Source organism: Pagrus major, chromosome 15 (genome assembly GCF_040436345.1).
Source record: "Pagrus major chromosome 15, Pma_NU_1.0".
NCBI lineage: Eukaryota > Metazoa > Chordata > Actinopteri > Spariformes > Sparidae > Pagrus > Pagrus major.
Genome location: NC_133229.1, coordinates 7,939,232 through 7,953,882, shown reverse-complemented (window position 1 = coordinate 7,953,882; position 14,651 = coordinate 7,939,232). Strand labels below are relative to the sequence as shown.

Here is a 14,651-nt window from a genome sequence, read left to right as displayed (position 1 = left end):
TGACCTTAGCTCACCTCTTTTTCAGGCTGTTTTCATGCCTTCATGAGATATTTTATGCTCAAAATTGTAAATGATTGCAGATATACCAACCATGAAAGCCTTTATCTGGTAATACGACTAGTATGTATTAGGATGTGGTCATACACCTGCTGCTCCTTAAGTTTATTTGAATAAGCAAAGCCAAGAGAGACCCCATTAATGCTTCTTCTTGTTGTGTGAGGGGTAAGAATAATCACAGATCTGACCAAACAGAGTTGGCCTAATGTACCGAGGGAAAAGTCATTTGTGTATGCTCCCCAGCGCGTCATTTATGCTCGCAAACACAGCAGTTTTCACTCAGGAGGAATCTTAGTGGGTGTCTTTTTTTGGTCTGCCAGAGTGAAAGAACGAGTGAATCCTAAATGTGCTGTATAATGACACAATGGCCAGTTCGATCAGACGACTGATTTTAAAGTGTATTTCCACGTTTGTCCCTTTTTAAGAACAGCTGCTGTGGTTAGTTCCATTACAGTACAATAAAAAAGCAGGAAAAAGTGTCAGTGTGTCTATTGTAATACCTAATCATTCTCTGTGAGCCAATATTTAGCCACATTTTTGCAAAATTGTTGTTTAGCACATACTAAGTATGATGACTGAAATGGATCAGGCTGCAGGAGATACTTGAATAAAGTTACATGGACTTCATACAGTGTGTCATCCAGCCATGTCTGAAAACAGTGGTGTCTCTGGACAATGAATCGTACAACTGGGGATAAGGACACACTTTTGGACTGTCTGGATATTAATGGTGTAAGTCTCTTGTTGTTCAAATGAAAGTTAATGAAAGTCATTTCTCTCGGCAGAATGATAAAAAGAACTTGAAATGAAGGTTTAAGGTTTAAATCCTGCCTTCTATCTGCACCTCAGCACGCTTGCTGCAAGAAGTGGGCATCTTTTTCAGAATAAAGTGCAGACCCCACTGGTCCAACGTTGGAAGAGTGTGCTAGGAAGGGGTTTCTGACGCTATTAAATGATCCCACAAGAACTTAATGTGAAGCATACTGAGGCCCTGAGGGTCTGTTGTCACCAACATGACTTCCACAGCTAACCTCCGTCCTCTGAGAAAGACAAAAACAACCAACTTTCAACAGCAGCCATTGAACGCATATTAAACAACTTTGGTGATGTATCACTCTGAGACCACAGATATGTTGAAACTTCACATTCTAAACAATTCTTTAGGTTCATTTTCAATTTCATGACGTTACAATGCTGTGCTAATGTTCCCATTGGGTTAAAGGTACAAAAAACACTTGCTGTGGGTTAGGAACCGATCATGTTTTGGCTTAAAATACCTGTCTGAGTTGCCACAAACACGCTGGAGATGCCTTCCTGTCAAAAATATCTGTTTTTGGTGCGACAAACAACTGAATATGCCCCCAGGTCTCCTTAAAATTATCCGGGGATATAACGCTGACGAGAGTTGAAACGCTGTGTTCCCTTGACAAAATATGCTGTGCTTTTACATTTACTTCACTTACAGATATTGAAATGCAGTCTCAAACTTCGGTCTCGCATTCCACCATCATGAAGGTCAATGACAATATGGTGCACAGCCTGTGACATGTACAAATGTGAGCCTATCTGCGGTTTACAGAAATGCTAACTCCCAACATTTTATCCTGATGACTGGGCTGAGATCTTTCTTATAGCACAAATTAACCATGATTACAACATGTTAGCTCTTACAGAAGCCAAACCTTCATCAGCACTAAGCCCCTGAACCAGTCCGTCACACTGTGCTGCACGCTCCCGTGATTACACGCAGTTCGAGGGCTATATGCCATGTGCATTTGCGTGTAGGCAATATGGGGACTGCCACATAAGACAAATGCATGCTTGAGTTGTTATTTCAGTGACAGATATGACACTTAAGGCAAGGTCTTCTGGTCAACCTTTTAGTGACACGAGTCTGACTCAGATGCCAATTGATTCCCGAGCTATCAGGATGGATCACTGAGCACAGTGGCACCCGGCACGCTGTAGTTTACACGCTTTCTTCATCAGGGGGGCAAAGGGCATGAACACTGAAATGAAAGAATAACTCCACTGCACAAGAAACAGTTCATGAATGAATGAACCGGTGCATGGAGGGTTGGAGAGGGTTATTGATGCAAAAAACCCTCTGATTTAATGTAGGGAAAATATGGCAACAAAGACAGATTGCTCGACAGATTGTGACCAAATGTCACACTGTCGTAAAGCGAGCAGGAGAGAGGCGAAAGGAGGCGAAGACACAGAGAAGGGAGAAAAAGGGATAGACACAAGGCTTCCCAGAGCCGGTGAGTATTTATAGATCAGATATAGTCAGAACCTCTGCCTGGCAGCAGCAGCGTGCTCCTTGTTGATGTCTCTGTACACATCCGACACGGCTCTGAGTCAGTGGAGAACATTAGGAGAGGATGTGATGGTGGTATTAATGGCAGAGAGGCAGTTCTGACAACCAAAGTGAATGGAGACAGATATAGCACAGGTCACACTTTACAATATGGTATAGAAAAATGTGAGGAACGACCTGAAAATGAAGGAATGAGGAAGAAGTAGTTCCTGGATAATTCTGATCTGTGGACTATATAGTAGATAATGGCGAGTGACTAGAGAACAGACTGGAAGATAGGATGTTAATGACTACATTTTTTGTGAAGTGTTACCATGTCGCTTAGTCCAACTTGTGGAAAATGCTGGGAAACTCCATAGCCACATTCATAGTTTAGCCATTTCTACTCCTGCGCCCAGAAAAAGTATCCAAAAGCAAACTATTTCAAACATCTAGACTCTCTGTATTTGTTTTCTCTCTCCCTCTCTCTCTCCCTGTGCGTGTGCGTGCGTGTGTGTGTATGTGCGCGCGCATGGCAGCCCATGTGAGAGAGTGTGTGCCGACCAGAAGCGCGCTTGGCTCACTCACTCAGCGCCTGGATGCCGAGAGCGCACACAGAAACAGACGCGGGAAATAACAACTTACATGGCTCTCCTCTTTAATTCGAGGCAAATCAACTATGACTTGTTAGCGCCGATACACTTGTAGCCATCCTCCGTGAGGGCGAACAACAATAATAATAATCATTTAAAAAATATATATATTTTCACATAGAGATTTGCCAACATATCAGCTGTTTGCCACAGTTCCACATTCCGGCGCACACGGGCAAAAAATGAAGGCGAAAAACCGTGACCAAAGCTTGTCGGACTCCAGAGAGCTGGACGGATCCTATGACCAGCTTACAGGTGAGTGGACACCGGTGGGTGTTGTTTGTGTGTGTGATCGCCTGCAGGACGAAAAGATTCAATATGCAGAGCTGGTTATCAGGGTCCGCTTAAGTTCAGGTGGCTTTGAGATGTCACAACCTGTCCGCCATGCGTCTCACCACCCGAGGAAAAAGAACTACATTTCTGTTTTTGTGCTCGGATTTTCTTTGTTGCGCAAGTTTACATGCAAGTTTGTACTTTAATTTCTCAGCTTCCATGGTAACAACATTTCCCTGTTTCATTCCTGTAGCTGATGTGTCACAAAGTAGTTCTTCTTCCTGGGGGAGAGAAGAGAGAGCGGCGGCGAGTTTACAACAATTTGACACCAAAAAACATCACATATTGAATCTTTTAACGTCTGTGTTGCATGTCGGTGTGGTTGCATAATGCCGTGCGTAATGTCAGTGTCTGGTGGTTTGGTTTGCGTTCAGTAATCTGAAGACAGCAGTGTGATTTTTTGCTGCCTGGCTCAGCTATGGGAGACCACCTCACTGTCGCGCTACAGGGCTGATAACACCTGTCTGACCGATCTGATGCCCAAACTGTGGCGCCGGAGCAGGCTCCTGTGCTCTGAACAGAAATCTCTCTTGTATCTGTGAACTTTACCTGCCGAAGTAAAATGGGGCTTATGTTCTCTGTGAGCACTGCAGACATCTGAGCGTCACTTAATGCCATGTGGATTTTAAAACCGGGCAAATGTGTGCGTAATTCCGCTTCTGGGTGTCTGCTCTTGGTCCTACATTGTGCCTGCTTTCTCTTTTTGGTTTTATTTCTCTCTGTTTCCACTTTATCAGATGAGACTTGACACATACAGATGTGAGCCAGATGCCTGCACATACCTGCGCTCTTTGTGAGCTGAGCACTCTCTCGAGGTGTTTTCCTGTCACCACAGCCTCCCATTGTCACATTACAGCTCACGGCTCCCCTTGCTAATGTGAGCACTGTTTGCCTATTAAGCGCCAGCTGCCTAAATAAAATGCCTTTATGCTGGATCACATCTCAGGCCTGCATAAGGAAAGCTGCGCCTGTCCAGACAGCTGTGTGCCTCGGGCTTGTAGGGGACTATATAAATCTCATTTGCACTATTAGTTCACGTATTAGCCGCTGAGCAGTTGTCACAAATTGAATGCAGCCAAAATTAACAAAAGATTGCAAGGTGTCTCGGTGGAAGCATGTGGGCAGATGTTTGGTGTGCGACTGGGAATGTCAGAGCGTGTGTGTGGGTATGTGTGTGTGGGTGAGCTTCACTGTTTCTCCGGTCCATTGTTGAAAGTACCGGAAAAGAAAGCAAAAGAAGAATTTGTTCTGCTGAATCCAAGAACATCCATCAGGCGTTACAACTCAACATGCTGTGGGTATTGTAAGTCACGTCAAGCAACCCACACAGTGTGCTGACCATCATGCCCGGGCCAACACTGAGCTTCTCAGACGCACACTTCAGCAGCTTAACTGTCTTTGCTGTGAGACCGTACCTTTGGCTCTGTGATTAGCCTGCAATACACACCTGATCATGAGATGAATTATGGATGATTAGTTAATGTGACTCTCTAAACTTCTAAAAAATTCTCAAGAATCAGCGTTTTCCTCTTTTTTTTCCCTCCCTCCTCTGTCCCCTCCTCTCTTCTCAGTCCATCTTGTTGAAACGGCCCCCTGTGTCTGACTGTCCACAAGAAGTCATATTGCTTTTTTGATAGTGGAGCAAACAGAGAGGGAGAGCAAAAGAAAAAGAGGGGGCCAAGTCACTCAGTGTGGCGGAGCAATTTACTCCTGGCGTAGTTTTTAATGACTCTCTCAAAGCTGTGAATTGCGTGGTTAATTCATTTTTTGTGAGGCGCTGTCAACTCTAAAACATACTTAGTCCTGATGGTTTGCACGGTTATTAAGGCTGTCTCTCGCCAATAAGAGTCAGTCTAATGAAGACGTGATCCGGCTAAAGCTGTGGATAAAAAAACGCCTGCGTTTTGTTTGCGGCGGCTTTCATTTTATAGAGGCGGCTGACCGCAAAGTGGCCCAGTGTACGCTGTGTGTACAAGCATGTGTGTGTGACAGGTGACAGGTGACAGGTGATTTTCTGCATAATCCTGATTAAAATTAAGTGTGATGTGAGGGCGTGACTTGTGAGAATGGATTCTTAAGTGGGATTTTTTGTGTGGGAAGCACAGCTTACAGGTGAGTCATTCGCCTGACTTACAAACAACTTGTGTGCGCAAGATAAGAGACTGTGTGTGTGTGAGTGCGCTTATAGCCGAGCTGACCTGCGATGCTTAAAGGCAGTGTGGGTGGTCTCCAATCACCATTTGAGTGAAATGTAGCCCTCTAGAAATAACTCCCTCTCAGCCCTGCTACATTGTGCTGAAGTGCGCCCCACTGTGTGTGCGCTTGTGTTGGGGTGTGTGCTAGCCTGGCATTCCCCGTTGTGTTTAAGAGCACTGGCTGAGAGATGAGTGGTAATTATAGAAGCGTGGTGCAGTAATCTCCTCTTCCACCTCACAAGCCACGCTCAAGAGGAATCATATCACCTACACGCACACACTCACATCAAAGAGGACACACACACAACCACACACACACACACACACACACAACCACACACACACACACACACACACGGGATTGTCTCCCCATATGCATGTGCAGCTATTATCTCAACCTCGTCATCTTCCCTTTCCCCGATCCAAGTCCAAAATATTATCTTAGGTCTAAATCAGTCGTGGTTGCGCAGCCACATTGGCAATCATCCCTCTGTTCTCTGGTACTGGTGTGCATCACCTCATCGATTGGTAAAGCAGACGAGGGTGTTAAAAGTTCATGTTTTAAATATTATTAGAATATTTTTTCAAAGTTTTGAAATGTTCTCTAGAGCCCCTGCACCATCCATTAAAACACAAAATTGCATAAAGATAGTTATTTTTTGGCACAAGCTACTCATCAGCCATGTTTCTAGATATAGCTCAAGTTGCATTGTTTATGTCACCCAAGGAAGACCACATAAAGTCATGTGTCCAGTCAGCATAGCCATCTAGTTGGTGACATCACTCTACATGGCACAGATGCTAATAAATAAGGTTATTTGAAGTTTGGAAACAGAAGAAAACCCGCCACAGATTCCACCGGCCCCTTGTGATGTTGGTTTGGCCATTTAAGACAGTGCTGGTGGTTCTGTTGGCCCATTTCAGCAGCATCCCAGAGTCTCCGCAGAGAATATCTATTTTTGACGCAGGTGGAAAGTAGCCGCGTCAAGGTGCACAGTGCAGATTGCACCAAACAGGAAGTCAAACAGCAGAAAAGGCAAAGTGCAGCCAGTCAGTTTTCAAAATAAAACACCTGTGCAGATTGGGATCTAGCCTACAGCACAACAAAGTCAGAAATATTAACAATAGATACATTTAAAACAGACGATAGAACCACGTTGCCTTCTCACCCGTGGTAGAAGCACAAAAATCAAGGAAAAATTATGAAATAAACACAGTCTGAGAAAGCCAACAATATCAGACAGTCATGATGCTCCACTTCTGAAGCGGCGTGAAGGACAGAACATAACAACGCAGCAGATGTGAGGTTACAAAGAAATGTGGACCCAAGATGTAAGAGGACATTAAATACCCTTCATGCTATGATTAACTTTCAAATTCAAACTTGCCCTCTTAGTTTGTCATTTTTTTTGTATCAATGGTCAGTATTTAATCAGACATGTAATAATGGCATCACAGTGGGTACAATTGGATTTTTGGCTGCGGGGTGGATGAAACAATACATTTGTGGAGGTCACCTTGGGCTCAGAGAAACTGTGACACTCTTCAGCATTTCCTAAGATTTCATGCGCAAAACAATTAATTGATTACTAAAATGATCCTCAGATTATCTGTATGAAGGAGGTAGAGCAGGTCGTCTAGTAATCGGAAGCTTGCTGGTTCGAATCCCTGGCTCCCCCAGCTGCATGTCGAAGTGTCCTTGAGCAAGATACTGAACCCCAAATTGCTCCTGATGAGCAGTTGGCACCTTGCATTGCAGCCTCTGCCATGAATGGGTGAAAGTGTTGTAAAGCGCTTTGAGCGGTCAGTAGACGGGAAAACTCTGAAAAAAGTCCATTACCATATTTTGTACAAACACTGTCTACTAGTGTGTGTTTGTGTTTAGCGGATGTAAAGTACAGTATGAGGAGGATAGGTTAGGCTTGATATCCATCTCTTAGATTAACTGGATATCTGTTCTTGGCTGATCGCCCACATCCCAATAGTCAGCACAATTTTAAGGAGGCACCGCTCACACAGTTAAGCGCACACACGGACACACAGGCACACAATCACTGACAAACGATGGTAGGTGAATCTTTTTTTACCCGTAGAACTTCCTCTGCAGTTGACTTGTCTCACGCAGCAGCTCAGCTCTCAACTCTAGGAGAGATGTTTTTGCCTTTAATAGATCTGGACAGTTTATTTCTCACACACATGCAGCTCTTACAGTAATGAGCACCACTATACCAGAGCCATGCCAGGCTTGCAGGCATGGGGTACTCTACATCCCTTTTGGGTGAGAAAAGACATCCAAAAGTGGAGGTAGACGTGTGGAGAATAAGGTGTGACACACACACACACAAACACACACACAACCTATTGACTGATGCAGAGCCCCCATGGTGATGATAATCATTTACAACTTCTAGATCAAACGTATTCTGGGGATAAGATTGCCTTCATAATTGAGCCTGTCAGAGAGAGTTTAGTCGAGAGTCACCTTCATGGCACGTCTTTGCTGTAGCTGTACTTGTCATGGCCTCTGGCACTAATTAAAAGCCTTGCTTTAATGTGTCATCTGATGTGCCAGGACATGTGTGACACACGTCGGCACATCATCAGGGATCCTCTCCCGGCTCGGGGGTTTAGCTCCTCCTGGAGGTGCCAGAATTTCTGATGTGAAATGACGCAGATTTCCTACATGGAGGAATGCTTGGAGAGGTTCGCTTAGGCCTGTCTGTCACATTGGTTACATCATGGACGGAAGGAAGTGAAGAAGGAAGGAATCACGGAAGCCAGGATGGGGAGGAACGTGGCAAAGGAAGGACGGAAGCAAAGTGCGAGAAGATGAATTAGGCTGTGGCGGTGTCGCATTTGCCAGGCAAATCCCTTTGGTAGTCTGTAGGTGTTGTTTGCCCTATTATAAAAGCTCAACCTGCCAGTCATATCCCGCTAATGCACAACTCCTATCCATCAGCGTAGTCGTGTAATGATAAGGCAGCTGCCCACCTGAGGCCTGAGCTCGTTTTGGCATTCAAATTTGTGCCTCTTAAGGTAAAGTGGATTGGATGTTTGCTTGTAGGAATGAAGAAGCTTGTGTAATTGACCATCCGTTCTTCCCTGTCCTCTTCCTAATGACCCCACTATATTTCTGAATAATCTGACTGACAGTCCCCACTTAAGCTGCACTCTCATTCTCTCTTTTTCTCTAACTCTATCACACTCCTCCCCCTCACTCTGTCTCCACTCTCACAAATCAGATTATATAATAATATCATATATATATCTGTCTCTAACAGAGTGTCTTCACTGTCCTGATTCATCCTGCTCTCCTTCCGTGCTCTCTCCTTTGTCTATGTCTGCTCCCATAACCTTGCCCTCACTTATAAGCTTTCCTCACATCCGTCCCTGACCCCTCTCCCTCCCTCCCTCCCTCCCTCCTCTCCATCACTTTCAGGCCACGATGGGACCGTGGCTTAACGTGCCTCGAAGCCAGAGTCAATCCTAACGAGTTTTAATCGTTGAGCGAATCTACGGAAGGCCGGGCGATCGTTAATTAGAATAAGCGCCGCTCACCTCTCCCTTGGTCCTCCTCCCCACCCCTTCTCCTCTCCTCTGTAAACACATTCATTTTCTAAATGCCTTCAGGGAGACGTGGAGAGGAGAGGATGGAGAACAAAGCAACGGGAGGTGCAGAATTTGGCTGGGAAGTCGATGTATGACTCCGACTGAAGTTGAAGGGATTAAGGGGCGGTGTGGAGCGGATATGTGTGATTCTATGTGTCACTTTTTTTTCTTCTTCTTAACGTGAGTCCGACACCGTTTCCCTGTCAGAAATGTTTATCAGGAGAAAGTGATTGATTGACTGACAGGTGACGAAGCCCCGTGCCATTCATTGTGTGTCCCTCTCCCGCTCTGCTGTGCTGTCACTCACAACATCTGACGCGCATTAGAGGATGATTTTCTGTCCATTAGCTCAGCCATTCTCCATTAGGCTGATAGTAGCTCATCAGTATGGCGAGCAGGAGAAGACAGCAGACAGCCAAACAATGTTACTGTGTATTACTATGTAGGTCACAACCCTGTTCCCCTCTCTCTGAGCCTTTTGACTCATTGTGTGTGTGTGTGTGTCAACAGTATTAGAGAGAGTCCTTTGTCATCAGAGGTTATCAGCATACATGTCTTGGATTGACACTGTGGGTGTGAGCGTTCTGTGTGGGTGTGTGTGTGAGGCTGCCAACATGTGTGTAGAGGATGTCTGAAGGGCACGCGTGACTGCCATCGCCTGAATAGTGTGTCTGCTGGTGCTGTCATTTATTTTGAAAAATGTAAACATTCAGCAGGCTCATTGGCCATGATTCTTATTTATTCTTAAGGCACTGGCATATTGCCAGTAAGAAAAGATTAAAAACCAAAATAAATAACAGAAATGTTGGTAATTCTCCATCTTGACTCTGACCTGTTGATAATTGCTGAAAAACTGCAGCTTGTTTACGCAGGGCAGCACAACCGACTGACTGAAATGCACTCATGAAGAGTCATTGCAGCAGCAAGTCCTGTAATCTCTACTACTAAGTATGGTTATGTATCCGCAGTGGTAAACACTCCTATAGTTATTGCTTTGGCTTTGTCCTAGTCTGCAGTGAGAAGCTGCCTGAACGCTGTGTGACGAAGGACTTCATCCAGTCTGTGTTTTGTCTCGTTCCCCTTAAAGACGCGTGCTCATATCTGCATGTCATCGGCATCCAGGGGCCTTAAACGTCAGTCACAGGTTGGGGAGCTGAAGGGCCAGTCTGTATAATGACGTCAATGTAAATGGTGTGTGATGTTCATGTTTTCTGTATTAATTTGAATGGCAGCCGACAGCAAGGAGATGAAGCGGGAGTTCTTAAGTAAGGAGGAACTTTATAAACTTTGTGAAATGCTGTCAATGACAAATTCTTAATTATTTGGGGCTTCTTGTCAATTTGGCTAATGTTATGCATGAAGTTCTTTCTGTGTGTTAAAAACATTGTGTCCATTTGTCCCAGCGATGTATGTGCTTATTTGCATATAGAGCAGGGAAGGGTGATCCGATCACAAGTGGTCACTCGAGATGCATGTCCAGACGGCTAATGTGAGGTGTGAACTGACGAGCTGTCGCCCCGTGATCAGATCACCAAGGGCGCACGTTAATGCTGGAATAAACAGCCTCATAGTTTATAATAATGCAGCGCAGTGAGGATTCAGATGATTCACAGAGGAGACGAGCGTATATAATGCAGATCTGCCCCACACAGCGATTTCAGTATAGTTCATACACTTGATTGACAACAACTTCAGGCTTCATGGTCAAAGTAAGATTTATATCATGTGGATACCTCTGTTCAGACTCTCACGCTCACACTTTCTCGCGCTTTCACAGTATCCGCTCTGTATCTGTATCCGCAAAAAAATTGCTTAGAAAATGACACAAAAAAAAGCGTTTCTGCTGATATGACAGGCCGATAAAAATATTGCTTCAATTATGTTATGTGATACGAACATTCACCAAGTATTTTTTCGAAATTTTTGCCTGGTGATTGTGCACATTTTGAAAAGCATTATCGGTCTGCATCTGCCAGTGTGCAATCACAATAAGAGTACACATAATAATATGTCAGTTCCACTACAGGAGAGACTTGGTGTTCTCTGCCAGTTCGTGAAAATATTTCTTTTTAAATAATGCTAATACGGTAGAATTCAATACAGTAGATAAGCACAGGTACACAGTATGATAAGCAGTATACTGCGTTACCGATATACCGCTGCAACCATACACGGGCAGACAATAACTGACTGTAATTTAGTTGTTAACAGTCCTGCTGAGGGCGTTTACTCCACTCACTGAAGGTTCTTCAGTAACAACTTCTGTGTGATTGACAGCACAGCAGAGAGGGATAAGGAGAGAGGTGGAGGTGATTAGAGGAAGCCTGGGGTTCGCTCCTGTCAAAAGCAAAATCTCTCATGCACTCATTCAATACACATACAGACGAACACACTCACACACACACACACACACACACACACACACACACACACACACACACACACACACACACACACACACACACACACACACACACACACACAGGGTTTTGGCCCGAGGGATGGTACAGGGGGGAGAACTCTGCAGCTGGTGTTACAATCAATCAGTTAGTTCTGACAGAACTTTGGACAAGATGTAGTCAATAACAAATGCACACACACACACACACACACACACACACACACACACACACACACACACACACACACACACACACACACACACACATATGCACGTGCACAGCTGTGAAACAGTCAGTGGGCAGAGCCTGGTCAATATCTGTCAGTTAGCAGACCAGTCAGAATAAACTCAATGTCTTCCAATGCACTCAGTGTCTAACTGATGGCCCAATCAAGCCAAGTTTAATGGAGGATGCTTTCTGTTGTTTCTGCTCTGCAGTGATGAAAAGTGATGAAGTTTCCCTGTCATATGGTTGGAAACAGTCAGGAGGGTTTAACCTGGATTGTAGAACCTGAAACAATGTGGTGAAAGGGTCTATGAGAGTACAAAAGTTAACCATTCTTCTTTTATGGTGTTTAACGGTAAACCAATCAAATTGTGTCAGCAATTGAACTTGTGATTTTGATTTCTGCAACTTGTGTGTAAAAAGTGAAGAAACTGAAAATAAAATCATACAAACAAACTGCAGCTGACATGCTGGAAGGAGTCTAGGAGTCTAATTTGAAATGAATCTTTATATCTTTGCTTGATCTGTTGTATGGTGCTGTCATCTGTGCAGAAAGCAGAAACTGTTAAACCAAGTGTTTCTTAGACAGTATGATATTGTCCAGCCTCATTAGCTCGCTGGCAGGCCTAGCTGCCCTTGCTCTGGCCCCAAAATGGCTGCCTTCACCATCGCTCCTCTATCAGCCTGGGGCCAGGATGTCAGAGGGGACACTTGCTGACAGTTTGGTCTTTATCTCTCCCTGGAGAGATGCTGAAGTCAGCCAAATCCTCAACCAGCTAAATATGCACAGTGTGACAAGGTGGACGGAAACAGGACCAATTGCATTTTGGAGGCTACGATATGGTTCAAGGTATTACTATTGTGCGAGAGGAGGTTATTGAGAAATGTTGAAATGCTGAGCTGTGAATTCTGCGTTCAGCTCCACAGAGCTGTGTCACCGTGTCCTCACTCGACTGCTGAACCAGCCTGTACTCCCTCTGAGGCAGCCACACCAAACTACACACTTGTGAATTCTAAAGAAGCAGACTTTAGCAGTCCAACAACATATTTGTGTACTCGAGAATCCATTTGCTTTAATCATCTCCATTCCACACTGCTCGCTCTGGGTGTTTGCTTGTTGGCTGTGGGGCTTGAAAATCCTATTCCCCCCCGCCCCGCTATCTCCCTCTGGCACTGGTAAACCGATTACTCACACAGCAACCTGACGTTCCATAAGTGCCTCTCCCCAGGCACCATGGCCTGGCACCAGAATTTCATAAGAGTTAATGGAGTCTACTAATCAACACGCGCACACAGAGACGCACACAAACTCACACACGGGCAGGTTTGATTGATTGGTGGCTTGACAGCCGTGACAGCAATGGGATCGTTACGGACCTGGATCAGAGCAGCAGCACTGACATTACCATCAAAGACCCGAACCTAATGTTGTATATAGGGTGGAGAGAGGTGAAGCATGCAGTGAGAAAGAGAGAGAAACATTAACACATGAACTTTTTTTATTGCAGGTGACCCTCTTGTGAGTGTAATATAAGCTTTGAATTGAACAAACAATATACATAGGATAAACAGCGGCTGTCTCATTCAAATCTGAAATGCGATAAGATCCGTTATGGCAGATCCAGAGTCAGTTTTGCATTATACTTCACTGAGTTGATGCATGATGAATAGTCACACAGGCTCCAAATCAGCTCCTAAACATTTCACTTTTATGTAAACCAACAAAGTGATGTCAGAAGGATTGTAAATTTGATTTGATCATTTGTATTTTGGGATTGTTATTGATTGCTAAATTATCGTACAAACACAAAATCATTGCACACAGCAACACATGAGTTGATGTAACATGTACTGTAGTCGAGCAGCAGCTTACATTCACTAGTTCGGCTCATCATTCCTGTTGTGATGTGACATTTTGTTAGCAATGCTGCTGTGGGTTTTTCAAGCACGTTTGCTGGAGATGGCTGAATTTTGTGCCACAACCAGAAGTAGCTCCCTCCGGTTGTTCAGACAGATTTGATATCAGATTTGGTGAGTGACATTATCTGGAGGCAATTTATCAGATTACATGCAGCTTCCTCTGGAGCCCCAAAAGGCTTTATGCTACTCTTACATATGTATTAGTACTCCCCAAGACTTGTAAACACACTTTATTGTGTAGAATTGGTGGCGCTACCCTTTAAGTCCACATTCCAAAGTCTGATAAGAAAACCAATAGTCATACCTCATGTCAGCAAACATCTGTTACTCAAGTTGACACTAATGTACTGCTTGTTTGCCATGCACGTGACCACCTGTACCTCTATACTAGTGTTTCCTCAAAAAGCATTGTTTTTAATGTGTGGGACGCTGAAGAAATTTTCTTTCATAGTTGTTATTTATTACTTATAGTCATATATGTCGTACCGTGTACTTGTACTTTATTTTTTACAATTTAGCATCACCTGACCTGCAATTTCAGCTGTGGCCACCGTACTTGTTGCACAGTGCAGGGCTGTCTTGGCAGAAAGGACACCGCCTGACAGCTTGGTCTTAAACTAATGCAAGCCAGATCCTCAACCAGCTTTGGGTAATTCTGTTTTTTTTTCCTGGGATTTCAGGCCATATCAGAAGCCTAATGTGGACAGGTAGAGGATAACACACAATAGGATAAACTCAGAGGTAATGAGTTACCTTTGTATTTATGAAGCACAGCGAAGATGATTTTTTACTGCGACTCACTCATCCACGCCTTACTCAGCAGCTGAACCCAATTTTAAATAGCACGTTACATGTAATTATAAAATCTGTAATAAAAGTCTCCTTGAAGAAAGTCATAGACATCTGTCTGAAGGTTGTTTATCGGTCACCATCTTTCTCTTTCTTTTTTTTTTTTTTG

At 44.2% G+C, this 14,651-nt stretch overlaps 1 protein-coding gene across 6 annotated transcripts in view; it reads left to right on the top strand.

Annotated features, from left to right (window-relative positions):
• The first annotated feature begins 3,191 nt into the window (after positions 1-3,191).
• Positions 3,192-14,651, top strand: part of LOC141009439 (A-type potassium channel modulatory protein KCNIP2) — a 102,904-nt gene continuing 91,444 nt past the window's right edge. For 3 of the 6 annotated variants that reach the window (XM_073482071.1, XM_073482070.1, XM_073482066.1), the window contains exon 1: positions 3,192-3,264. In XM_073482071.1, coding sequence (XP_073338172.1) covers positions 3,192-3,264 — 73 coding nt within the window. Of the gene's footprint in view, positions 3,279-14,651 lie in introns of all 6 variants that reach the window. The other 3 variants (XM_073482068.1, XM_073482065.1, XM_073482067.1) reach the window with 2 other exon arrangements.